The 26585-nt window shown below is 41.4% G+C and overlaps 1 protein-coding gene across 2 annotated transcripts in view; it reads left to right on the top strand.

Annotated features, from left to right (window-relative positions):
- The first annotated feature begins 343 nt into the window (after positions 1-343).
- Positions 344-26585, top strand: part of LOC108895871 (thyrotropin-releasing hormone-degrading ectoenzyme) — a 211152-nt gene continuing 184910 nt past the window's right edge. For both annotated transcript variants that reach the window (XR_007815013.1, XM_018694825.2), the window contains exons 1-3: positions 344-3428; positions 9652-9896; positions 24034-24310. Coding sequence is in view for 1 of the 2 variants with exons in the window: in XM_018694825.2 (XP_018550341.1) it covers positions 2934-3428; positions 9652-9896; positions 24034-24310 (1017 nt within the window). In the remaining variant the exon portion in view is untranslated. The remainder of the gene's footprint in view (positions 3429-9651; positions 9897-24033; positions 24311-26585) is intronic.

Here is a 26585-nt window from a genome sequence, read left to right as displayed (position 1 = left end):
ATCTCAGCAGGCACATTCATTCAGAGAAATCTACAAAAGAAACACATCAACCAGCCCCGGCCTCCTCCACTGGGTGAGTTTGTATCTCTGCTGGAGACACATCGGAGTGTGTGTGTGTGTGTCTGTGTGTGTGTGTGTGTGAGAGAGAGAGAGAGAGATAAAGGCTCACTTGTCTTTCATCATTAATTTTTTTCTTTATTTTACGACACATAGCCTATTATATATAGAGACAATAGAACAGAATAGGCTAGAATAGAGTTGGTGGGTGTAGCTTTCACTCAGCTCTCTCCCTCTCTCTCTCTCTCTCTCTCTCTCTCTCTCTCGCTCTCTCTCAGTCAGCGCGTGCCTCTCGGTCGGAGCAGCAGCAGCAGCGGCAGCAGCAGCTCGTGCTCAAACGCAAAAGCGCACCGCGAGCGGACTGACTGCTGAACGGGCGGCACAAGACTCTTCCTCACCCTCCTCCACCATCACCACCATCCTCATCCTCCCTCTCCTCGGAGGGGATGGAGGGATGCTGACGGGAGAGCTTCATCATCATCTTCATCACCGTCATCACCACCACCACCATCATCATCACCATCATCAGAGGAGCAGCAGCTCTCCAGTGGGCTGAAAAAGTTAAGGAGGATCCGGTTTAATAACGGAGCACCGAAGGGGGGCTCGTGCCCGGCGTTAACCCGGGATAATCCGCCTGACACGGTTGATGTCTACTTTGGACTCCATGGAAACGGATCCTCTGGTTTTGAAGGGATTTATTGTGTATTTAACGGATCACTGACGGCGCTTTCTGACCGGTCCCCGGTACAGAAACTGATCTCCGGTGTCTTTATTAACGGATCTCTGACGTTATACAAAGGGATCCCCTGCTTTTCTTTAACGGATTCCCGGTGTTTGAATTGATCACTTTGCATCGAAACTGATCTCCGGCGGTTTGAAATGATCTCAGATGTTTGCTGTAACGGATTCCCGGTGGTTAATAACGGCTTTCTTTGTGTTTAAACTGACATCTGAGGTGTTTCACGGGATTTCTAACGTCAGTGTGACGGATCACCGGACGGTCCCGGGTGGACTTGACGGTTTGCTTCACGGTAACCTCCCCCGGTACTAAAGAAGAAGAAGAAGAAGCAGAAGAGGAAGAAAAAACGCAGGTGCAGAGTTTACCGGCGGAAATAACGGGTTTAACGGGACAGGCTCTCCTGAGGCAGGAGGAGAGGAAAAGTCTCGCTGTTACAGGATCACCGCCACCGGGGAAGGTTTCCCTGAACCCGAGGGACTGACCGCCGCTGGGAACCGGACCCGGGGCTCACCGATTCCCATCAGGGGGCGAGAGAAGAGAAGTTACCAGAGCACCGGAGGAGTACTTAACGTGGATCTTTACCGGCTGAATTAGTCCTTCTCACAGACCGTTAATGATCGGATAACCTTCATCATTAATACCAGACTAAGCTTATTAACGGGACGGATTGACTGTTGGGGTTTTAACGGATAAAACAGAAGAAGAAAATGTCGCCTTTTCCATCGTTTCTCCCGGTTTATGTGCTCTCCACTCCGACTGGAATCAATCGGCTATAATCCGGGTTATCAATCACTTTAAATCCATTTTTTTTCATCCATCAGCCTCGTGAGCTGTAGAGCAGGGATCGTTTAGACCCGGGTATTCACACGAGTGAATTATCTCCTCCGCGGTGAAATAAACCCACATGCTGACCGTAAATTACCCACTTAACCCCCCCACCAACCTCAGGAGCCTGAGAGTTATTACCTTTATTAAAACACCATCTTTGTGTCAACTGAGAGCGGCGGAAAAATCTGATTTTCATGTCTAAAAAAATGTGATTTAAGCAGAAATATGTGGGAATAACTGACCTAACTCTACTCCAACAAACTGAGACAAAACTTTTTGTTCTTTTCTTGACCAAAAAAAAGTACAAATTTAAATCTTTATTGTACCAAAAATATTTTACAAAAAACCTAATTGACCTGGTTTTATGTGTAAAAAAGAAGTCGTGAAGCTGAAATAATATTAACTGAGATACTCTCGGTGCATCTGTGGCTCCTAATACTGACCTTAATGTCCTGTAAGATGTTTTCATTTCCCACTGTATCATAATAATAATCCCATAATAGTCCAACAGGAGTTTATTTATGCTTTACTTCAGGTCTGGAGGAGCTATAAACTGAGAAGAAATATAACCACCTGGGGACAGAAACCTGCTGCTTCAACTCCCACCGTGTTAGTTTAAGCTTTAGTTTAAGATGCCTGTTTCACCTGATCGTTTCTGAAGCTCAAAATGTGGATTTCCATCATCCTAAAGTGATTTTAATTCCTAATCTGTGAGGAGACCCCGGCTAAACTGTTGACTTCAGCTCCTATCTGTGCCGGTTTAGAGTTTTAGCTCACCCAGCTGATTTCCTGTGAAGGTTTATGGATGGTACGCTCACTGTATAGCCACATCCTCAACAGCATACCTCCTCCTCCTCCTCCTCCTTCTTCCCCTCCTCCTCCCTCTCAGCCTCCTCTACACTTGAAATCAAGCCATGCTGCATTGATTTTTTTCTCCCCGCCGCAAAACCAAAACGCACACGAGCATCTCATCCTCTCTGGTTTGTCAGTTTTGTTGCCTGAAATGTAAGATGTGCCATGGTGTTGATTTTCCGCCTCGAGTCAGAGCTGAAGGACGTTCATAACAGTCCAGCAGCGGCGGCAGCAGCAGCAGCGAGGTCAGAGTTCAGGTGTTCAGAAATATAACTGCTGGAGTTTCAGCAGCTCATAACTGGAGGTTTGACAGACTGAGAGCTGGGATCTTTTGAACGAACTCAACCGAGCTGGAGTCAGACCTGAGCATAAATGAATGTTGTTTTGAATCAGAACCAGTTTCTGAGTTTGAACCTCGAGGACGTTTCTCCATTGTTAAAGTGACACTTTCAGCTAAATGGGACTAAACGACAGCAGCCCAGGCGCCATGAGGAATGGCCGTGGCCTCTCTGACCAGTGGGCCGAGTCAGTGGTGGTCCGGCCTCGAACCACAGAGCGCCACATCACGGTGCACAAGCGGCTGGTGCTGGGCTTCGCCCTGTCCATCCTCACCCTCATCATCGTCACAGCGGTGGCCGTGGTGCTCAGCGTTCGCTTCGAGGAGTGCGCAGGCCAGGATCGTGATGGAGTGACAGGGGAGTCTGGCTCCCGGGGTTCGGGAGGGTCAGCGAAGTTGAATGGGAGCAGAGGGGAGAGGACGGGGGAGAGGGCCGACGAGGAGGCGGTCCAGCCATGGAGAAACTCGCGGTTGCCAGGCACAGTGAGGCCACGGCACTACGATCTGAGGCTCGCCGTCTACATGGACAACTTCACCTTCTCCGGAGAGGTCAGCATCGAGCTGGAGTGCATCAACGCAACCAGGTTCATCGTGCTGCATGCAGATCGCCTTGAGGTATGGTGGCCTGGATGGAAAGTTTGTGTCAGAAATTTGGTAAAGAACATGTGTACACTCACACGTGTGAGTTTGTCAAACACCAAGAGAAAAAAAGTCCATCATGACCTGACACAAAACACAAAATATACCCAGACTTTGTAGAATAGTCTGCGCTCAGAGTTTGGTGACGTTGTGACTTCTTACTGCAGGTCATGCAGCAGCTTCTGTTTCTGTGGCCACTAGTTTTATGAGTTAAAATGGATTAGAGGAAGAAGCCTCCATTGGTGCAGTTTGTCAGTCAGCAGAGTGGAGTTGTGTAAAACTGGATGGTGAGGCTCTGCTGGTTTCTGTGTAGATTCCCTTTCATCGCTGTCAAGTCAAAACAACAGCATCAATTGTGTCAAAGGTCATCGAAGTTGAGCTTAAATGAAAATGCTGCATAAACCTATTTTGCCTTAGTGAGAAAATCTCCTGATCGTGGAGTTCTGGTTGAAATTTCAGTGTTATAAATGATAGTTTGATCCCTCAAAATCCAAAGCATTGATCAGTGCTCAATACATTTAGTGGATATCTCCATATTTCTTGTGTACAAATGTATTGAGGGTGGTGCTACAAGGAATGATCCATGGAAATACATGAATATCCAGAGTAAATTCAATAGAGATCCAGCCCAGTCTTGTTGAGGTATGTATTAAGTCTGGTGAGCATGTTAAAACTCATCAGCAGTTGAAAGAGACAGAGTTAGAGGAAAAAATGTGAGTCTTTGCAAAAGATCCAGTTAGTTTCAGAAAGTGATGCAACTTCTCTGTATATTTTCTTTGTATATTTTTCTCTCTTTCTGTCACTTTTCTCTCTTGTCTTTTTTTACACTCTCACATTTTCACATCTCGAAGTCTGGGATACATAACAAACACTACTCACTGAAAATGACCAGATATTTCAACGTATTTCCCATTAATGTGGCTGTTAGCATGTTAGCATGGGTCATGTTAGCTTTGCACAAAAACTGCACAAGACTGCAGAGCTCTCCAGATAAACATGATTTTTAAATGAATCAATCTAGCTCTTGTCTCCGAGTCAGACAAAAGGTAAACACAGGAAAAACGGCTGTTAAATCTGTCTGTAAAGGGAAAAAGAGATGTTGGCAGTACCTTATTGTGTAGGTAGAGTGTTGGTGTACATATTGCCTGTAGAGAAATCTGTTGGTGATGAGTTGTTGCTCAAATAGTTTCAAGCATGACTCTCCATACATGCTCTAAACCCCGCCCTCTCACCTCTGTCGTCCAATCAGATCTCCAGAAGCAGCAGGTACAGGTGCATCACTGCCTGTGGATGTGTACCGCTGGTAACTTTCCAAACAAAGCTCTGGAGGTATGCTCTCTGTGCTGGAAAACAAGCCGCCGCTCTCTAACAAAGAATGTTTATTTCCAGATTTGGCCTCAGAGATTTCCTTAACGAGGCTAATTAACAGTCAAAGTTGCTGTTTCAGCCCAATTTTTCCGAGACAGGCGCACGGTGAGAGAAAGCCTCAGAGAAACGCCTGAGCAACGTGATTTTTCAGGCCGGTCATCTCGGCTAATGTGAGACAGGGATAAATCTGTCTAATTTGGGCTGAGGCCAATTAAAAACCCTGCAGCCCCTTTTTTGTGTTTGAGCGTGAGCACCCTGCGAATTAAGAGGTGTTGTTGGGGTGGCGGCAGACAGGCCTCCAAACTTATCCTTATATGCATCATGAAACAAAAAATTGTCAGGATGTTAAAAGGCCAAAAAGCAAAAAAAAATAAGTGGGTAAAAATAGAAGCAGCTGGTAGGAATAGGAGGGAAAAATATTCCTGCAAGGAGTGCTTTATTCTCAGAGTCAAAGAAATGTCACGAGTACAAAAGACATTCAGTGTTTGGCAAAAGCAAAGTAGAGAAGTGCTTAATATATCGTTGTGGTGGTTTTACATGTGCTTTTTTTTTTTTCCTAATAAATCCTCGCAAATCCTGACAAAATACGACAAACACAGACTCAGTTATCAGGCCATTTTTCTTCACTTTACTCAACGACTGGTTTCAGCTGAAGTTTCAGTGAAAATGAACTTGTGGAGTGGCTCTTGAGGCTGAAGTGACCGGAGAGATTTGATCAAAAACAACATTAATTAACTGCAAAGTTGCGTTGGAGTTGTTCCAATATTTGACAGTGACCGGTTCAGCTGAGAAAATCAAACCAACTCACAAACAAACAAAGACAATTAAAAAGGCATTTTTTTGGTTGAGCGGAACATTTGAAGGCATCACGAAGCGTGGCGCTGCATTCGCTGACTCACCAGAAAAAACCCCTGAAAAATATCCTTTTAATCCCCAGCGTTTCCTCTCTGTGTCAGCAGGCTCTCCGTTCATATCGATCACTTCATTCATCAAAGAATAAACACACACTCGCACAAATACACACACTCAGTGTTTGATTGGCTGAGGAGTGCTGATGTGTGACAACGCAGAGACCCAAAGGTTCCTAACGGTTCCCACTGCTGTCAGGTGTGTTCCCATCATGCACTGCTTCACTTCAGAGGATATTTCCAACAATTTTCCTCAACCCAGTCATTGTCGCTGTTTCCTCTTCCCTAAGATTTTGATGATTTTAGTGTTTCCAGTTTAGCAGCTGGTGCAGATTTCTCTGGTTGTTTCAAAGTGTTGTAAGTTTAAAGGATAACTCAGATATTTTTGAACCAGGGTCTTATTTTCCCATGTTTTTGGGTGTAAATGACTGGGACAAAAATCTTTGGAATCGGTGCAGTATTGATCATGAGCAGTGAACCTGACCACTGCAAACAGCTGCTACAAGCTAAACAAATGTGTCTGACAGTATTATGGATAGGATTCCTACAGAAATAGACCTTTTTATTAAGTAAAATCCTTCTTGTTTTAACCAGAAACATCACTATATATCACTACCAGACTCAACTGACAAAATCAGTAATTTTACCAAGCAGAACACAGGAGCTGCTGGAAAACCACTGCCTCGGATTTTGTGTTATTGTGTGGTACTTTTACTGATGTAAAGCATCTGAATACTTCTTGCACCACTGATAGTCACACACAAACAGACTAACAGATGGAGGCAGTGGTATTCCTCCAGCTCCTGTGTTCTGCTCAGTAAAATTCCTGTTTTTGTAAATGGAGTCTCGTTAAACAAAAAGGATCTTACTCTCTGATAGATATCAGATGTACTTTAACGTGGACAATTGCCAATTGGATTATTGGATAATTTGCTTGGCCAGGTATACTGTTCTTGCTCAATTCTGCACCAATTCCTAAGATTTTTGTCTCTATCAATCTTTTATCCTTGAATATTCTTCACTCCTGGCTGCTCTCTGGACAGTAATTTAATAGTTAATTTAAGCAAATGTGCTTGTGCCCATCCACTCCTGTCTCACAGCTGACTGCAAAATCTGTTTGATGAAGCAGTTTATTCTCACTGAGAACAGGGTTATATAAAATTGAATGATGTAATGTAATATCACAGCTTCCTCTGCTTTTGGCTTCCCATTCCCTCAAAAGTCAGCAGTGTCAGGATGGTTTGTAGCTGGTCAGCAGTACAAATTTTGCATGTCAAATATTGAAGCTGAACTCTCTCCTTGGCTGCACTTCGCCTTAACAAGAGAACCAACAGAACAACCGACATGAACAGAATTGGGTCCAAACCTTTTTTGAAAAATGCTGTTTCAACTGAGCCCAAAGAGTGGAAATAGATTAAACACGAAGCTACTTTCCCTCCCAAACGCTCCAAACAAACTGAGGATTTGTGTTGCTTTTTTGCATCACCTCACCCTAACAAACAGCTGAACACAAGCCATACAGCTGCAGAATATTATTTTTGACTATGCGCCAGGTGGTACACCCACACAGGTGTTTTCTCTTACTTCACCTCATTAGACCCCTTCTCGGAGCTGCGTGGGCGTTTGCAGACCGAACTTGACTGACGTCTCCCTCGCTTTCTGTTGCACCTGTTGTGGTGAGATTACTTTCACCTTGATGATTTTTTTTTATACTTTAGTGCAGTGACATTTCATCAAATCTCCACCAATCTTCATGCTGAGCTGAGGTCCAATCGGGAGAATGGGTGAGGCTTTAATGAGTGAAGCTCTCTCTCTCTCTCTCTCCTTCATTCAAAGTTAATTCACCTCGGTCACTGGCAGTCTCAGGTGAGCTGGACAATGAACAAACAGTCTGCAGAGTTTCCTTTCTTTCTTAAACCTGTCAGATACACCTTTTCCAGCAACCCTCCAACCCTTCTGTACGCCATTTGTTGTACAGGTGGTCCCTGTCACATCACCATGGCGACAGATCCAGCATCCCGAAACAACAGCTGGCAGGGAATCAGGTGTTGCTTAGTGACGGTTTTTATCTGAGAGACTGTAAAAGCTCTGAAATGGCTTCAAATGTTTTAAAGTTTTGAGAGCGATGTGTTCGTCATGTGACTGGCGCTGAGTGTCATGAAACAGCAGAGGGCGCTGTTCACTGGAGCTGGACCCTCCACCCCTGCTGAGACACTAAGAGCAATGTTTTGATTACCGCTGCAGTTTGACCACTAAGTGTATCCAGAGGGGATCAATAAGCTAAATTAGTTGCACATTTCACATGGAGGCAATTCAGAATATATTTATTGATATTCTGCCACGGGGCTCTAAGCTCGTCACTCCCCTGGGAAGCATGTTAAATATTGGGGAGTGACAATGATCAATTACTGCTCAGAGAAACATAAAGTAAACTCACAGTCTAGAGGTGGATGCTGGGGTGGAGGTGGAGCTTCTGACAGATTTATTTGTTTATTTGATAGATGTCAGATTCTAATTTGCACCACCTAGATGGGCATTTGTGAAAATGAGAAACTGAGGTAAAAGTGAGATAAAGGGAGGCCAACAAGACATGATAAAACACACATTTAGTTGTGACATAGCTACAGAAAATCAATCATGAGCACAGGTTTGTTGCTGAATCAACCAGGATGTTGTAGCTCTCTCTTAAAAGTGGTGAAGTTTGTGATACGTTTTAAGGGATCAGGAAAAGAAAAAGCTGCCAGAGCAAAAGATGTTTTGCAGAGTAAAGCTTTGCAGTTGCCACTTAACCTCCTGAGACCCTGAGTCCTCATATGGGGGCATTACAGTTTTCAGAGTTTGCTGCACCGTAAACTTAATTTTGCTAAACTTAGACCTGTTGTCATTGTTAGCTAACACCTCTTTGTGCAGTCTAGTGTTAACAAAATCACAACACACTCACCAGTGTAAAAACAAGATGGCGGCAATCTCTGTCAACACATACAGCTTAGATCAAGATAAAAGTATCAGGGGAACAAAACCTGATCAGAGTTTATGGTTGAAACTTTTTTTATGCTCAATAACATTTGTTGTTTGATGTAACAACAGGACATCACCATTCATATTCAATTTTTCAGCTTTCTGGATGCTTATTCATCATGTCATTGAGATAAAAAGAGTGAGTGCTGCTGTTCACAGCCATACATTCCTAGTTTGGAGTCTGAAGTAAGAAAAATGTAAGAAAAAAACTCCTTTCTGTAAGTTACAAAACACTGAGCAATCCCTAAGGCTTTTAGATGTGTTGAATTGTTTGCTTGTTTGTTGTTTGTTTGTTTTTGCACAGCCATGTTTAGGAAGTGAAACACTTTTATACATTGATGACTTTATTTCGTTATTCAGTAAAATAAACCCATTGTCTCCATATGCCCATATGTCAAAAACTACTCCCTGTTCAAAGACATGGTTTAGTTTTTTATTCTAATCAGATTTCACTGATCCCAAAAAGCTAAGAGAAATTAAAAATGCATACAAAATCTACTCTTGGGTCTTCGAAGGTTAAAGCTGCTCTGGTGGATCTGCTGCAGCTCTGTAGTCTCTCCATGTATTTGCAGAGATTTAAACATGTCAGCATCTGCAGCAGTGAGTGTTTGCAGCATTACTGTACAGTTTGGGTGTGTTGGGTCTCAAGTTGTCCAACTGAAGTAGCTCTTGGGCCTGACTGTACTCATGCATCTTAATAAAAGTTTATTTTTCTTTTTTTCCACTCAGTCTTACCCACCAAAATACATTGTGTAAATTCTTTAGGCCTCCTCATAGACCATTTGCAAAGCCAGTTTTTTCCAATTTATAAATCTCTTTGTTTTTGTTGCTTAATGTTTGATCGCAGATGGACGGGTCATTCCACAGCTCATCAGTTTAATTACTCCTCCATCTCCTTCCTCCAGGTGGACCGGGTGTCTGTGACGGCTGAGGGCGGCGCCGGTGGTCGTCCCGCCAATCGGCCTGGGGGTGGGGCCATGCGCGTCCACCGCCACTTCCCCTTCCCAGCCAACCAGATGTACGTGGTGGTGCTGCACCGTGAGCTGAAGCCGATGAGAGTTTACCGGCTGAACGTGAGCTTCGACGCCGCCATTGAGGACGAGCTGCTGGGGTTCTTCAGGAGCTCGTACACCCTGCAGAGAGAGAGACGGTACACACACTGAAACACACACAGACACACGCACACACACTGGGAGACAAACACACTGACACACACTTGTTTTTCCTGCAGCAGCAGGTGGTTCAACTAGAAAAGGTCAGAGCTTCACATCTATGACATTGATTAACTCACACACACACACCACTCACAGTGTGTGTGTGTGTGTGGTTGGAGATGTGGAACACACACGCACACACACCACTCAATCCCTCCTTATGAATTTCCCATAAGCCTCTGCTGCGGAGTTGTTTCCACATCAGATTTCTTCCCCATGGTGCTGATGGGAAACAGACTGTGTGCTGATACATTTATTATTTCATGCATGAGTTTGTGTCTGCGTGGCCTCCATCTGTGGGTGTGTGTGTGTGTGTCCACAGTGACAGAACATTTTATCAGTGTCTTTTCCACTCACTGCAGAAGGACAAACTTGTAGTTAATTGATGAAATCAGCGGAGGATCACTTTTGACTGGACAGAGGAGTAAAGCCATGGCTAAATAAGGAGTCTTTTATTTTGAAGTTTAACTTAAGTGTCAGGTCTTTAAATACACAGGAACTTCTCTCTAATCATACACACACACACACACACACACATATATATATATATATATATATATATATATACATATGTATATATATATTTATACAACAAGTAGTTCTGACCAAGCAATCTGATTGGTCAACAAGACATTTAGAATGTGTTCAAATCAGCATGACAGCACGCCTTACTCATCACTAAAAATATTACTCCGCTGTTTTACTTTGTTGGTAATAGTTGTATAATCGCAATGTTACACTTGAGGGTGTGCTCTAATGTAATATGAGCACTTGAGTGATACTTCCTGACCGCATCACTGTCGTGCTCTAATGACGTTAAAGCACACCCTCTTGGTTAATATTGCTTAAATATATAAGAATGTTGGGATGTACCAGAATTGACGATAAAAGTGATGTTTAAAGGACCAGTGTGTAAGATTTAGTGGCATCCACAGACTGCAACCAACTGAATACTCCCCTCATCCCTCCCTTTACAAGCGAGTCCGTGGTGGTCGTCAGGTGACAAAATATCGCCAACTACAGCATTGACTAGTCTGTCAATGTTTATATAGCTAGATTTAATAGCTGACATGTACTCTCTCTTTTCATCTTCTTCATCTTCCGTATAAGCTTTGGTGTCAACGTAAAAACTCAAAGGGCCACTGTTTGGTCAAGTTTGTCCATTCTGGGCTACTGTGGAAACATGACGTACTCCGTGGAAGAGAACCTGCTCTCAATGTAGATATAAATGACTCATTCAAAGTGAATGAAAACACAACAAGTATTAGTTTTAGGCGATCATACAGTATAAAAACAGACTTATGTATATTATATTCTATTCCTGCCAATAGAGCCCTGTAAATGTTACACACTGGTTCTTTAAAAAAACAAAATATTGATATAATTTGAATAATCCAGCTGCTCTTAAATAATTTCATTCCGTTCAGGCGATAGGAGAGGTGGAGGTTTTGTTTCATCTTCAGCCATTTCATCTTAAATTATAATCTTATCTTCATATTTCTTCAGATGAGAGACAAAATGCACAATAAACAAAGTTAAAAATGAAAAATAAAAGAACTCATGAGTTTAGTTGAGTTGGTTGTAGTGTAAACCCTCGCCCAGACCGATGTCATCAAACTGCAGAGAGTCAGAGAGTGAAGCCTCTGAAGGATCAATGAGCAGAGCAGGACGGTCGCTGCTGTTTGTACAGTTCAGAAAGTCAACTGCACACCGAGGAGGCAAACGACAACAAAAAACAGCTAGATCATAATTATATGAGATTGAAATAAGCACTGACCTCAGCTCAGTTTCACCTTCAAATTTAGGAAATTTAAATTTGTGTCCACATTTTTGGACTTTTATTGTGAAACTCGTGACGTTAGACGCTTATTGTTGTATGCTTTGTGTAAAAGTTTGAGAAGGATGAGACTGTGATCTGCTGGTAAATGAATATAATTTGAGTTAAACCAGGCATACTGTATAAAAAGAGACAGTGATGGCTTATTTAACTCTCCAAACTGACTCAGTCTTTCTTTTTTTTCCTAATATTAGCACAGCTTTTTGCATCACTGATCTCTTCATTGGCTTCAGATTCAGATCAGTCTCATTCAAGTATGCCATGACATAAATTAGACATAAATTAGACATAAATTATTTTTGCTTATGTAATGTCCCAGCAGCAGTTTCAATCAGCTGTTAAGATGAGCAGAAGAATGATGTGGATTAATGTTTAATATACCAAAAAGGTAAATAAAAGGTATTTTTCTGTCTGTATGTGAAAAAGCATTAAGACATGACGTGTTGAGCTGAAATTCACCGTCAGTGGTCCAACAGTCAGTGGTGGTTACTGTTTGGATCAATACTGGATCAATGCAACAGCTGATGAACCAGCAGAGCTTGATCACAGTGTGACAATCTGTTTAATGCTGCAGCTGACAGAAACCTGGTTACTGTTGACATTGTGCACTAACCTGATTTCTTAAAAGAGGAACACAAGCAAAAGCTAAAAAATCTGCATAGTACAATTAGTGTTAAAGGTGTACTTTAGTGTGTTTTTGGACCTTGGCCTTATTTTCCCATGGTTTTATCTTTAAATGTTTGAAAGGAACAAAATCAATTAACCAGAAACATCACTATATATATCACTACCAAACTTCATTGACAAAAACAGTAATTTTTCAGAGTTTTGTGACTTTCAGTAGTGGAAGAAGTATTCAGATAATAACACAAACAAACTAACAGATGGAGGCAGTGGTATTCAAGCAGCTCCTGTATTCTACTCAGGAAAATTCCTGTTCTTGTCAGTGGGGTCTGGTCATGATATATAGTGATGTTTCTGTTTAAACGTAAAGGATCTTATTCTTTAATAAAAAAGGTCTGTCTCTGTAGGAATCAATTTCCCCCTTTGAGTATTCTATGCTTACTAGTTACCATTACTCAAATCACAATTATCATGAATCATATGAGAATTTCCAATACAAATCCTATCTATAATGTTGTCTGACACAATCAGAACGTGTCAGTGGTAAAAACAAGCATTTTAGTGGGTTCAAAAACACCAGAGTTATCCTTTAGAAGAATAGGCTTTAGAATAGGCTTTGTTGTCACTGTACAGTTAAGTACAATGAAATTGTGGGCTTTAACTGGGTTTTGCATGTGAGCACATTGAGAATTAGACCTGGGTCAGTGTTGGTGTGAGAGCAGTGAGCTGGGGTGACATAAATATTTATAAATATGTCAGTTTCCTCAGCTGAAATGTACATTTTTGGAAGATTCAGATGTATAGTAAGAAAAAAAGAAGTATATATGACTAACACTCTTTAAAGGTGCCAGTCTGTGTTTATGAATATGTTAATATGATGAGTAACCAGCAAAGACACATAGTAAAACACAGCTGATTATTTAATAAAATTCAGAGGGAAGCTTCAAAATGTCAGATTCACAGGGACTTCTACTGTCCAAATTACACACTGCTGAGCTCACTGTTAGCTTAAGGATTGGCTTCATGCAGTGGTGCAGCATGCACACACACACACACACACACATTCCATAGTGAGATTTGCTTAATATCCAGAGTTACTGTAAACCCCAGGCTGGGCTTAAATGCTTAAATGCTGGAAGGGAGAGAATTAATTAGCGCTAACACACACACACAGACACACACACAATATCACTGTTTAAGCTCAGTATTGATCATCATGCAGATGATGTAAAGATAGGTTTAATGTCATCTCCCATTAAAACCAGTTCAGCTCCAGTCTCTGCAGCAGCGTCTCCTCTGACCTGATCACATGACACATGACATCACCACAGGGCAAAAACAGACACGTCAATACTCAGATAATGTATAGAGGAAACAGGACCAGGCCAGTCACTGGATTCACTGGAGTATTTTTACCTCACGCTGTCAGCTCTGGTTTCAAACAAAAACTCATGTTGGCCACAACATGGAGGACTGAACTGAGCTTTGTCATTTCTCCTTCATGTTGAACTCCAGCTGTGATTTATTTCAGGTTATGTCATTTGAAAACAGCAGAAAAATCTACTTATCATACATGTGCATACAGCACATCTACAGCTGTAACAACGTACATAAGATGCAGCCTCTCAGATGTGAGATGTCTTTCTTGTACATGATAGAAAACGTATGTGAGATTTCTATCTACAATTTCTACAATTTTCTAAGGTTTTATGGACAAAACAATTAATTTATTGGTCAAGAAAATAATGTGAAAATGAACAAAGTTTTTCAAATGTCTATCCCTAGTGTAGTCATGTCTCCGTACAGCGAACACGAGAGTGTGAAAGCTAGTGTTGTGTCAGCTTTGTGTTGAAGCAGGGTTTTTGTCTCCAGTTTAAAAATATCTCTAAAATATGGATTAACTCATAAAGACAGTGTGTATCAAAATATTTCTACGTGTCCCAAGGGAATACATTCAACACCAACATCATCCCTCCACTAGAGTCCACAGACTTGGATGATAAGGAAGCAGTGAGGCTGGTTTGCTGAGGTACATAACGTTGGTTTTTCCTTTAATTTGTCACCTGCCTGTACATATCAGTAAACAAGAGCATCACTGCTGTTTGTTAGAACAGTCAGGACAATATAAGCTCTATTTACAAGGTTAATTACTCATGATGTCACGACAGAGTTAGTGCTGGTGAAATGATTTCCATCGGGTCCGGTGGATTTAATCACTGCTGAGCCTCAGCAGGCCACAGCATGATCTGAGTGCACTGGTTTCCAGTCAGCATGAAACAGACGGTTGTCGGCAATGAACAGGCAGGAGCAGGTTTGACAGCTACACAGCACAGAGTTTATTCAACAAGCTGAGCTTCTGATAAAATCCAACGGGATTCTGTATGAGGCAGCACAGCTTCATCCTCCAATTATACATATAGAATAAAACTATATAATGTAGGGCAGATTTCCCTTAATAACCCAGCATGTTAAAGATACAAATATTCAAAGAATATTGAAATTAATACTCTTTCAGTGTAAAGTTTGAGAGTGGAAAATTCAAAAGATATTTTCAAAGTGATGTTGAAAAGAGAAGATTGTAGGACAAAAATGGAATAATATGCAGTCTATTAAAGAGAAAACCTATCACTCTTTGACTACTGACAGAGGATTTATCTGATGATCTACCTTTGTATATGAGGGATGATTGATAAGCTGGTGCTCTAAGGAAGAAGGAGACAAGTTAAACAGTTTTCGTCACCTGCACACTCAGTTTAACTGAGTGATTCTGCAGAAAGTTTGAAGTTAATAACTTTGTTTTTGGGTTTTTTATTTCAGGTCATTGAAAATTGAAAGTCAGCTCTGAGCTCCTTTTTAATCAGTTAGTCTGAGGGGCCATATTAGGTCTTGGATGAGTTCAGATCCACATTCACAACGACTGCATGAAGGCTGATGTCTGTTTTCTCAAACAGAGCTGACTTTTAATTTTCAATCACCCAAAACAGAAAAACCACAAAAGTTATTCACTTCAAACTTTCTGTTGAACTGCAGGTAACCAGCTGTTTAACTCATCTCCCTCTACCTGAGGACACAAACTGATCAATCACCCCTCCTAGATTTGTTATTTTGTTTTGTTTGCACATTAAACAATCTAATTACTATGAAAGCATATGATATCTCTGCAAAATCACACATATTTACTAACACATTGAAAGCTAAACATCCACATAAACATCCTAAACTAACCTCTTTTGTTGTGTTGTGCATTTGCAGATTGTTACCAAGTGAAACCAGATACAAACAGACAGTGTATCGCTCCTACACAATGAGCTGAATGCATTTTACTAGTGTTACTGTTGGATTTTATTTTGATGCAACACCCAGCAGCTGCTCTGGCAACAGTTTCTTGTCATGTCTGTAGTTCTTTTCACCAAAATGTAGACATCATCAGAAGAAATTCATAATATTTCCAGCTCTGAATTTCAAGTCAGATGCTGACGTAATGTTTAATAAGGTTTAAATGACAGATGTGGATGTGGTATAACCACCTCTCTGCAACAGCAGCTTTCCAAACCAGCACAATCCAGCACATATGGTGTAAATAAGGTAAATTCTTTCTTTATAAAGCACACATTCCCCTTGAGAAGGTCCTCGCATTTTTGTGTAAAAATGTTCCACTTTCCTTTCTCTCGATGCAAAACATTCCTGAAACACAGACTTCTGGAAAAAAAAAAAAAAAAAAAAAAAAAAACCCTGAGTTGAGCTTCTTTTTTTTCCACCCACTCCTTCAGATCCTGTGAGGAACTTTTTTATTAGACTGAAACTGTTTGTGCAGAGCTGCCTTTCTTTAACGAGGAGAGGAATTACAGCTAACGAGGGGTAGTAAGGCAGCTAACGAGGCGCGGTTTGAAGAAGAACTGAGAGATTGCAACGTTAACGAGAGAGACAGATGGTTAATGAAAGCTAGGTGAGAGCCTACATTTTAATTATAGGGTAGAAAGAAGCTGATTGGTCAACAGATCTACCTCATCTACTTTCCACTCCTGTCGCTCGCTCTCTCTCTGAGTAATCTAATGTTGAGATGAGATGTTCCAGATCAATACAGCGCTCACCCACTCTGCAGCGTGTGTCAGAGGGTAACCTATCTAACATGGCAGTCCACTGAAGCAACTTAATAAATTCATTCGTTCTCTGAGCGTCTAACACACATGGAGGAGGAGGAAGAAGAAGAGCTCCTTCATGAATCCTATGATGGTGGCTTTGACCTGAGACTCTCTCCCTTCAGCCTAAACCTGACCCTGTTCTTTTTTAGCCCATTTTCCCATTTATTTGGATGTAAATGATTGACATGGACACTGACAGGCTCAGGTTGTTATTATTAGTGTCTGACAACATTATGGATAGGATTCCTACGAGACCTTTTTATTAAAGAGTATGATCCTTTTTGTTTAACCAGAAACATCACTATATATCACTACCAGACTCCATTGATAAAAACAGTGATATTACCTTGCAGAACATGAGAGCTGCTAATCTACAATTGCCTCCTCCAACATGTTTGTGTTATTATGTGGTATTTAAGGATTTGAGTACTTTTTCCACCACTGAACGTCACACAATAACACAAACAAACTCAACTAACAGATGGAGGCAGTGGTATTTCAGCAGCTCCTCTGCTCTGTGCTGTAAAATTCCTGTTTTAGTCAATGGAGTCTGGTAGTGATATATAGTGATGTTTATTGTTAAATAAGAAGGATTTCATGAGGGTCATGATCCTCATACAGAGAGGAACAGGAAGCCGAACCACAGCCTCCTCCATCATCCTTCCCCTTCACTCTCCCCTCCCCTCCCTCTGCTTCTTATCTCCTACATCCTTGCCTCCTCCTCCCTCGCTCCCTAAATAAAAGAGTAGAATTGAAATCTGATCACAAAAACCAACTCTGCCCCCCTCTTCCTCCGTCAGTCGCATATTTTATACCGAAGATGATGAATCAGCCTCTTCACCAGCTTCCTGTGTAAAACTATAGCTGCAGCAACACACACACACACACACACACACACACTCACTCAGATATTGCAGTCTTTTCAATGTGAGAGCGGGGAATTGCAATTTGAGACATTGCTTAAAGAGATCAGTGTGTCCAGCACAGTGTGTGTGTGTGTGTGTGTGTGTATGTGTGCACGCGCAGATACAGAAACACACTTCTAATACACAGATATACAAACACACATACACACACACACACACACACACACACACACACACAGAAAAGCACTTGACTCAACAGTTTCTCCTCCAGTCACATCTCTGAATCTGAATGAGGTGTGTGTGTTTCTGTCTTTCTCTGTGTGTGTGTGTGTGTCACTTACATGCCTGTACTCTTCTTCATTGGTGTCTCCTGACAAGATAATGGCAAACATTACAGCAGGAAATGATGTCATTTCCATTTCTCTTCTGGCGTTCAGGAGACAAGGCAAAGTGTCGCCACATGAATTCATGCATGAGTGTGTGTGTTTAGGTGTTTGTATCTGAATGTGTTTATGTGTCGTGGTTGTCCGGGGCAACGCTGTCAGCTTGGTTGTCAATCAGGATTACTGTGACAACAAGCGTTACCTTGGCAGCAGCGACTGTTGGCAACCTGCAGGATGTCATGTTGTGTGTGTATGTGAGTGTGTGTTAATATTGGGGTTTTATTGAGCTTTTATGCAGGAGTGTGTGTGTGTGTGTGTGTGTGTGTGTTTGTTACAGACTCATCCTCCTCTCTAATAGATTCGCTCTTTATCTCGTCCCTCTCAGGCTTTCTCCATTATTCTCTCTCTCTCTCTTCCTCTCTCTGTCTGTGTCTGCCTTGTTCACCCTCTGTTTATTATTCACCTTTCTCCCTCCCTCCATTCTTCACCGCCTCCCTCCTCTCCTCACCCCCCCTCCCTCCATCATCATCTCTCCACACCTGGCTTCAGTTTATTTCTTTACCTCGCTGATTCTGTTGTCCTCTTCATCACTTTCTATTTTCCTCCTCCTCTTCTCCTCCTTCTCTTGTACCTCCATTTCTCCCTCTCATCTTTCTCCCCTCCTTCCTCTTCCTCCTCTTTCCCACACCCTTTCTTGTTTTATGTCATCTCACCATATTTAGTCTTTTCTTCACTCTTCCCTCAACCTCTTCTTCCCCCTACTCCTCCTCCTTTCTCTCCTCCTCCTGTTCCTCCATTCTTTTTTTTATTTCCTGTTTTTCGGTTTCCTCCTTTCCTCCTTTCCTTCCTCCCTTTCTCTTATATCTCCTCTCGTCTTTGCTCTTTTTTAGCTTCTCCTCTCTTTTCTCTTTCCTCATGTCGTTCTCCTCCTCCTCCTCCCTACTCTCTCCCTCCCTCTCTTTCTCCTCCATCATCATCTCTTCACGCCCCATTTCAGTTTCTTTCTCTCCCTCTTTCTTCATCTCACCAGGATTTTTTCTCTTTATGTTCATTTCTTCCTCCTCCTCTTCACCATCAATCCTTTTTCTTCTTCTGTCCTCCTCTGTTATTCCTTCTTTTCTTTCTCCTCTCTTTCTAAACTCATTCTTTCCTCAGCTTTCCTCTTCTTCTCCTCCAATCCCCTTTCTCTCCCTACAACTCTTTCTCTTCCTTAGGCTCCATCCTACTCTCATCTCCATCCTCTCAGTTGTCCTCCTCTTTCTCTCCTTTCTCTCTCTTTCCTCCTCCTTCTTTTCCTCCAATCCTTTCCCATGCTCCTCTGCTCCTTCCTTCTCTCTTTATCTTTCATTTTTTAAATCATCCCCTTGTTTTATTTTTCTTCTCCTTCATCTTCCTCATCTTTTTATCCATGACAGCTTTTCTCCTCCCCTCCATTTTTCTTTCACTGTCCTCACTTCTTTAGCCTCCTCCTTTTTTCTCCTCCTTTCCTCTGTCTCCTTCTTTCATTTTTCTTTTCCATCTCTTGCTCTCCTCATTTTCCTCCTCTTACCTGTACTCCTCTCCTCTCCTCCACCTGTACTTCCCTCCATCATCTCTTCTCCTCTCTTTTCTTTCATCTCTCTCTCAGTAAAATGCTCTGCTCTGATAACAAAGTTTCCGGGGGATTATATTTCCTGGAGTTTGAACCTCTCCCTGTGTGTGTCAGCTGACTGACAGACGAACGCTGCTCTGATATGAAAGCATTTAACTCAGCTTAAAGAAATCAGGAGGAAACAGAAACTTTCCTCCTGTTTATTGTGGATTATCTCTCTCTCTGCGCAGACACTGGTTTTCGCTCCGAACAAGAAAAAGAAATGTTTTTAAGGAAGTCAAAACATCTTCCTGTAAAAACTTCTGCCTGCAGCCGACAGCCGACTCCACAGGATTATCCCTTAACCCCCTCCTGAACTTTGATTCCACCTTAAATTTCTCCTTTGATAGGTTCGGGAGGTTCAAAGACTGAAGCAAAATCCAGCTTTACATGGCAGCATCACACATATTCTGTTATGGATTTATTCCAAATCTGCAGTCAGGTGTGTTGAAGCCTCAGCTCTGAAAGCACAACCAGGGCCGACTGTGAATAAGAAAACGACAAAGTGAATTATAGTTCACTTCCTGTAATAGTTTAACGCTGCTACAGCAATTCTGCTTAACTAACCTGGTTTAATGGCATCATTTGGATTCTGGGCCAAATGTAGAGCAGATTGAGGTTCAGTGATTTTCTGATATATGATGTGAAACCATAAAGATTTTTACCTCTCACAGTCAGATGGTGTCTGTTACATCTCTGATTGTATTAGACTCTTGTGGACGATGTTTCTAATCAGTGAGCAGGACAGATTCATGGTAATATTGGAATTCATTCAGCTGTGGATGTGGATTAGGTTTTTTTTGAGGAATCAGGATTTACTGACTTATGACATTAGTTCCTAGTTTTTTCTTTACAAGCAGTTGCACAAAATAACTAAGTACATTTACTCAAGCACTATACTTAAGTATGATTTTGAGCCACTTTACTTGAATATTCCCATTTTATGCTTCTTTATACTTCCACTCTTCTACATTTCAGAGGGAGGTATTATACTTTCTGCTCCACTACAGCTTTAGTTACTAGTAACTTTTAAGATGTAGATTGTACAGAATGGATTCTAAAATACATAAAATACATCAGGAAATCCCCCACTAGTGATTTTAAGCTTTTATGTGTCTTAAAAAAGACAGTTGCTAACAACTGCGACTGCAGAGGTTGTCAGGACGTTAACATGAAAACTGATCTATTCAGCAGTCCACCTTTACAGCCTTGTTGTGTTTCTACTCACTCTTTCAAACTATCACTAACTTTCTAAGAAGAAAGGCTTTTGTAGAAGAGGTCAGAGCTAAATGAAATGACAAGGTGGAAGCTTAGTGGTGGAGATGCTGACGTCATGTGACCGTGGTGTAGTTGGTTTATAGACTAACATTAGCTTTTTACTAATGGAGATTGTATTTAGGCTTCAAACATCAGAACAGTGGTGTTCATCTGTGAAGATTATCTGATGAGCTAAACATTTAAGAATCAGAAACTTTCATTGATCCCAATTTACTTTCTGTAATAATCCAAAACCCAATAAGAAAATCCCATTGGCTGTTTGTTGAGGGAACCAGGGTGATGCTAACTTCTGGACTGACAAACAAAAATACTTCATTCCTGCACCACTCTATACAACACATTATCAAATATTAAAACAGTAGTTTTGAACCGTTCTGGCTTCTGACGTCTTACAAAAATCAGTCTGTAGTTGGTGTCACACGTCATGAATCAGAGGGACACTTTTACATAATACTGTAACTACATTTTGCATCAAATACATACCTGAGTAGGGGTTTTAATGTAGACTAATGGAGTATTCTATATTCCCAAGAACAGAAACCTGATCTGAGAGGAATCCAAGAACACACTGGTCTGATCTGAAATAAACCTGAGAGATATTTAGATTTAGCAGCAGTACAATGAGCATTTGTGGCCAACAACAGTGATGGCACGTGTCATTTTTCCTGCACTTGGCTGTTTTCACTCTCCCTCAGGGGTGGGCTCTGAGCAGGTTGTTTGCTAATTGGAGAGGTCAGTGGTTCGATTCCTGAATCCTCAGGAATCCTCTGCAGTCCTTGGGCAAGATACTGAATGTGTGTGTTATAGAAACATTGTATGGTTGATAAGACTAGAAAAGCACTGTATAAATAAATATATTGGAGAGAATGAGAGGTTAAAGAGACAGGGAGAAGAGGGAGGATGAAAAGGAAAGAAGATGAAAGGAAAAAGAAAAGGAATTGGAAGAAGATGAAAATTAGAGGATTTGTTGAGAAGGACAAAATAAAACCCAAGACCCATGGCAGTAGAGAGAGAGACCCTGTCTCGACCTAATTGCACTGAAAATAATTATGACATGGCTCAGTCTTGGTTACTTGGAACTGAATGGACCCATGGGGACATCTAATTTACTGTGAAACTATAAGTTTTAAAAGAGGAAGCAGTGCAGTCTTCTCCTCACAAATGAAAAGTGAATTCATAGAAAAAAATAAGACAGAAGCTCAGTTTTTAGAGGGATACTGTTGTATGGCTGACATTACTGAGTCACTTCAGTGGTATTCTACTTCCTCTAAACCATGCCTGACAAATTTGGACAATTATTGCTGCTTCTGCGCGACATTTTGTCAGTTACCATCGTCCTGTAACCTCCTGTGGCCAGAGGACTGTTTTATTATTTAAGACATTGTAACTAGCAATAGCAGTATGACTTTAGGAGCACGTGTAGTGATAAGTGGTATTAAAAAAAATGCAAGCTGTATTTTTGGTGATGTGATTTTACATGACTGCACGTACACGTCGAGCGCACGTCAAAGCCCTCTCCGACGGTGCCGGAGGTAAGCTAGGAAGTAAGGTGTTTAAATCCGCAAACTGTATTTTTACAAAGTTTTCTCCAGCATATTAATGGTATGTAATGATGTTATTTCGTTTCATATTAACTGTGCTTCACTCAGTAAATATTTGGTGAAGGGTTTAGTTGTGATATTTTCACTTTAAGATGAACTTTAGTGCCGGTATTAGCGGGCTAATATTTTTCTGTAGCCGTTATGCTAGCTTAAAATTCGCCGTGCGCACGGCTGTTTAGTCTTGTGAATATCTTAACAGGTATTGAGGGGTGGGTGCGGTACTGCTATTTTAACGCTGTGAGACCCATATTAAGACATTTCCTTTGTATGTTGTCTTATAAAGTTGTCATTTTTAACGGCAACGAGTTTTATTCATCCCAGAATCAACACAACTTCAGCTAATCATGTGTCTCTCAATAAGGCCTCCTACACACTCTAATAGGGGCTATTAGCCTATTAAAACAAAACAACAACAACAAAAAATATATTTTTTTTTTAGCAGTTTTCTTCAAAACAGCAAACCATGATACTGAAACTAAATCTTGCGAATTTATATTTGCACATGCATCTTTGTATTGTGCTAGAAGTGATTTCTGTCAGTGAGTAATGCTTATTCTTTTGTGTGATGTCCATGGATGCATAATTCCTAGACATGGTTGGCATGGTGGTGCAGTGGTGAGCACTATTGCCTCAGAGCAAGGAAGTCCTGGTTTTGAACCCTGGATTGACTGGGGCTTCTCTGTTTGGAGTATGCATGTTCTCCCTCTGCCTGTGTGGCCTCCTCCCTCAGTCCAAAGATGTGCAGGTCAGGTTAATTGGAGATTCTGCCCTTGTCTCTACATGTCAGCCTTGTGATAAGCCCCTTTTCAAGGTGAGAACATTGAGCTGTTATTCCACCCCACTGTTCTGTATAAAAGGTATGGAGGCAGAATGGGGTGATGAATAGTGTAATCTAATGGATGGATGGATGGATATTAACATGATATGCATCATGGCAGTTCCTCTCCAGAATCACACATGGGCACCTGACAGGCCTGTAACCAGAATGGGGTATTTTTCTTATACATTATGCACTTTCTCTTGATTGAAATGATGACGAAATGAAAAGATATATATTTCACATACTTTTTACAATCACCATTTATGATCAGATACTGTAGGTGTGTCTGGATAACTTCATCAAAAATCAGCTCCAAAGCTTCAGCTGCTCTAAATATCTTACTTGCTTTATTTCTGGTATTACAATGCAGCAGTGCATCAGGCAAAAGGTGAGATGATCCAAACCATTGTGGAGTAATGACGCTCTAAAGACAACACATGAGGTCACACACACACACAGAGCTTATAGTTTTTGTGTCTTGTGAATGTCTAATAGGAGATGCGAGTAAATAGTGTTGACCCAGTGTCACCTCCAGACCAATTATTTGAACACCAACACAAAACACAGAGGGACACATAAGCTCTGGCTTCACCAACACGTTTAGATTTCTGCTGGATGAAAGGAGGTGAACTTAGCTGTGCCCAAAATTGTCTGGTTTTGAAATTTGTTGTGAGAATAGGATAAAGGTAGAGACTGATTTATGATCAGCATCTGAGCCCATCCTCCAGTCGATCCTAGAACTGGTTCAGGTCATAGAAGTAGTCCAGTTTTTGGTGACTTTTTTTTGTCCCTGTTCAGTTTTTTCGCTGAATGTAAGACTGAATGATGGATGGTGAAATCCTGCTCTCTCGTTTTCTGATTGTAACTGTCCACTTATATGTCTCTCACACAGTTACCTGGCAGTGACGCAGTTCAGCCCGATCCATGCCCGGAAAGCCTTTCCCTGCTTCGACGAGCCCGTCTACAAGGCCACGTTCTCCCTCACTCTCCGCCATGACCCACAGTACACCTCCCTCTCCAACATGCCTGTGGAGAGCAGCTCACTGTCAGACGAGGACGGCTGGGTGACCAACCGCTTCGCCCGGACGCCTCGCATGTCCACATACTACCTGGCCTGGGCCGTCTGCAACTTCACCTACAGAGAGACGCAGACCAACAGTGGCGTGACGGTCAGTCTCTAAACACACACACCAAACTGCTGCTGCTGCTGCATTCTTTGATGCAGCTTTAAGGTTGAAGGCTAAAGGATGATGAAAGCTCATTTTCATAAAGTATGAGCCTTGCTGAATATTTCTGCCTTGTCAAACACAACTCATACATGTAGAGAATGTTTCAGTGTCACTTCTCTCTTTGTCATGTTTGCCTCAGTTGATAGGAAAGTAATTAACACATCATGGAGATAAAAAATGAGTGAACTGAACAAGCAGAAACATTACAGAGGTATTTCTGTAATTCCTATCTGATGATCCCAACATAATTCTCTTCTTTTCTTTAGATAAGAAAAGATGTTTTTTTGCTGCTCTTATTTATTTTTTGAAATACCTCTCATGTGATCTTAATTTAATGATCTTGTTATGTGCCAAATGCAAAATGTTGTTGATTCTGCATTGGCATTCCTCTCTGTCATCTCTGTTCCCTCGTCTTCTGGCGAAGTCGTTTGTCTCGAGGCAGAGAGGAAAGTCTCAACACGACAACACGTTTAAGCCCCGACGGCTTCCAAACCATTAAATTAATTATCTCTGGGGTTAAAACTGGGGTTAAAGCAGTCGTTATCGCAGATAATAATCAGCATAGTGAAGTTTTGATTAGAGGAATAACAGCTTTATATCCCAAGATAACCAGAGAAAAGAGGTCACCGCTGTGAGGAGGTTTGCAGTGCTCCTTCCCTGATTGTTATCAAATAAACTACCACAGAGAAGTCAAAAAAGTAGATAAGAGCAGTGAAGAAATGGTTACAACATTCAGTTTCTGCTGCTTCATGGAAGTACTATGAATGCAAACTTGAGCTAAGGTACCAGGGTCACTAACTTGCATGAAAAACATATTCTAACTGTTAAATAGATTCCAAGTAGAGTGCATACCTCCACCAAGGCCAAACAGTTCCACATGTCTCTGTACAATAGGGGTGTAACGTCTTCAAATCCTCAGTTTGGTTCAGAACAATCTCATGGTCATTATTCATCATTTCCTGCAGCTGCAGCCCTTGATCGTGACTGGACCAAAACAGTCATGTGACGCAGGTGGAAGACAATAGGTGTAATATGTAAAATGTAGAAAATATACAGCTTGACCAAGCTTTAAATAGAATAATAAGAGCTTAACAGGCTGCTCCTGCTGTGGTGGCAGCAGGTTCGTTCTGTCTTCCTGTATCTTGATACAAGATTGTGGTGGAGCAGTGCAATATGACAAAAATCTCATATTGTGATAATGATAGATATCGTCCATGCTACAGAGGTAGCCTCTCGTTTATTAACAATCTCCTTCATTTGTTTTGGCTGGCCCCCCTTCTGTTCAGAGTGACCCGGTTCTGTCTCAACTTCACTCCCTATGCTGGTATTCACGTCCTGCATCCAGGTGGTGGCCTGTAAGACTGCAAACAGTCATCCATACAATGAAAAAGTATTGCAATTAAATATTGCAATAAACAGTTTTTTAAATGTTTCAGATGTCAGATTCTTGTGATAAAAGATGGGGTCTTACAATAACACAGAATTTTCTCTAATTTCACATTAGAGAGTTCTGTATTTGAGATACTGTCCTCACATTTCTTACTGGTTTGAAGTGGTTGGTGTTCAGTTGATGACAGATGACATTCGGTAGCACTTTAAATCAAATCTGATCAAACTACAAAGAAACAGTTTTGAGGAAAATGATTCATCATCGGAGTCAGTTCACTACTGAGCTGTATAACGTCCTGTTTAACTGTGGAGGAGCTTTGTCAACCTCTGAGCGATGCTATCTGGATTATCTTGGCTGGAGTTTAGATGGTACAGATCTTCCGACTTGGGAGAAAAAGTTTGAAAGATACGGGAATTACCAGGCAGAGAGGGTTTAACAAAAAAGAGTTGCATTACGGGAAGTGTAGGATTGAGTGTTTTGAAACTAAAAGTTGGTTTAATTTGGCCTCTGTAGCCTCTGCTAATCAGTCTGTCATGAGTCTTCAACTTTGTGGTACAAGTACAATTAATGAATTACTAGAGAACCTCTGTAAGGAGCTTAATAAGATCAACATCTACTCTCAGGAGATAATGAGGCGATGAAGTCATTTTAGGTCTTGAGAACAAGTTCAAGTTTTTATCACAGGAAGAAAAAAACACTTAATCAAACCGTTATATCAGGATAACGGTCGTAAAAAAAACTACAGATGCAGCACAATTCTCATCTCTAACTAATGAGAGATTCAAAATCTCTAAAGTCCAAATATAGAGATAGGAGTTTATTATT

This window comes from Lates calcarifer, linkage group LG18 (assembly GCF_001640805.2).
Source record: "Lates calcarifer isolate ASB-BC8 linkage group LG18, TLL_Latcal_v3, whole genome shotgun sequence".
NCBI lineage: Eukaryota > Metazoa > Chordata > Actinopteri > Centropomidae > Lates > Lates calcarifer.
Note: the sequence above shows the minus strand (reverse complement) of the source record. Positions and strands in the feature narration are given on the sequence as shown.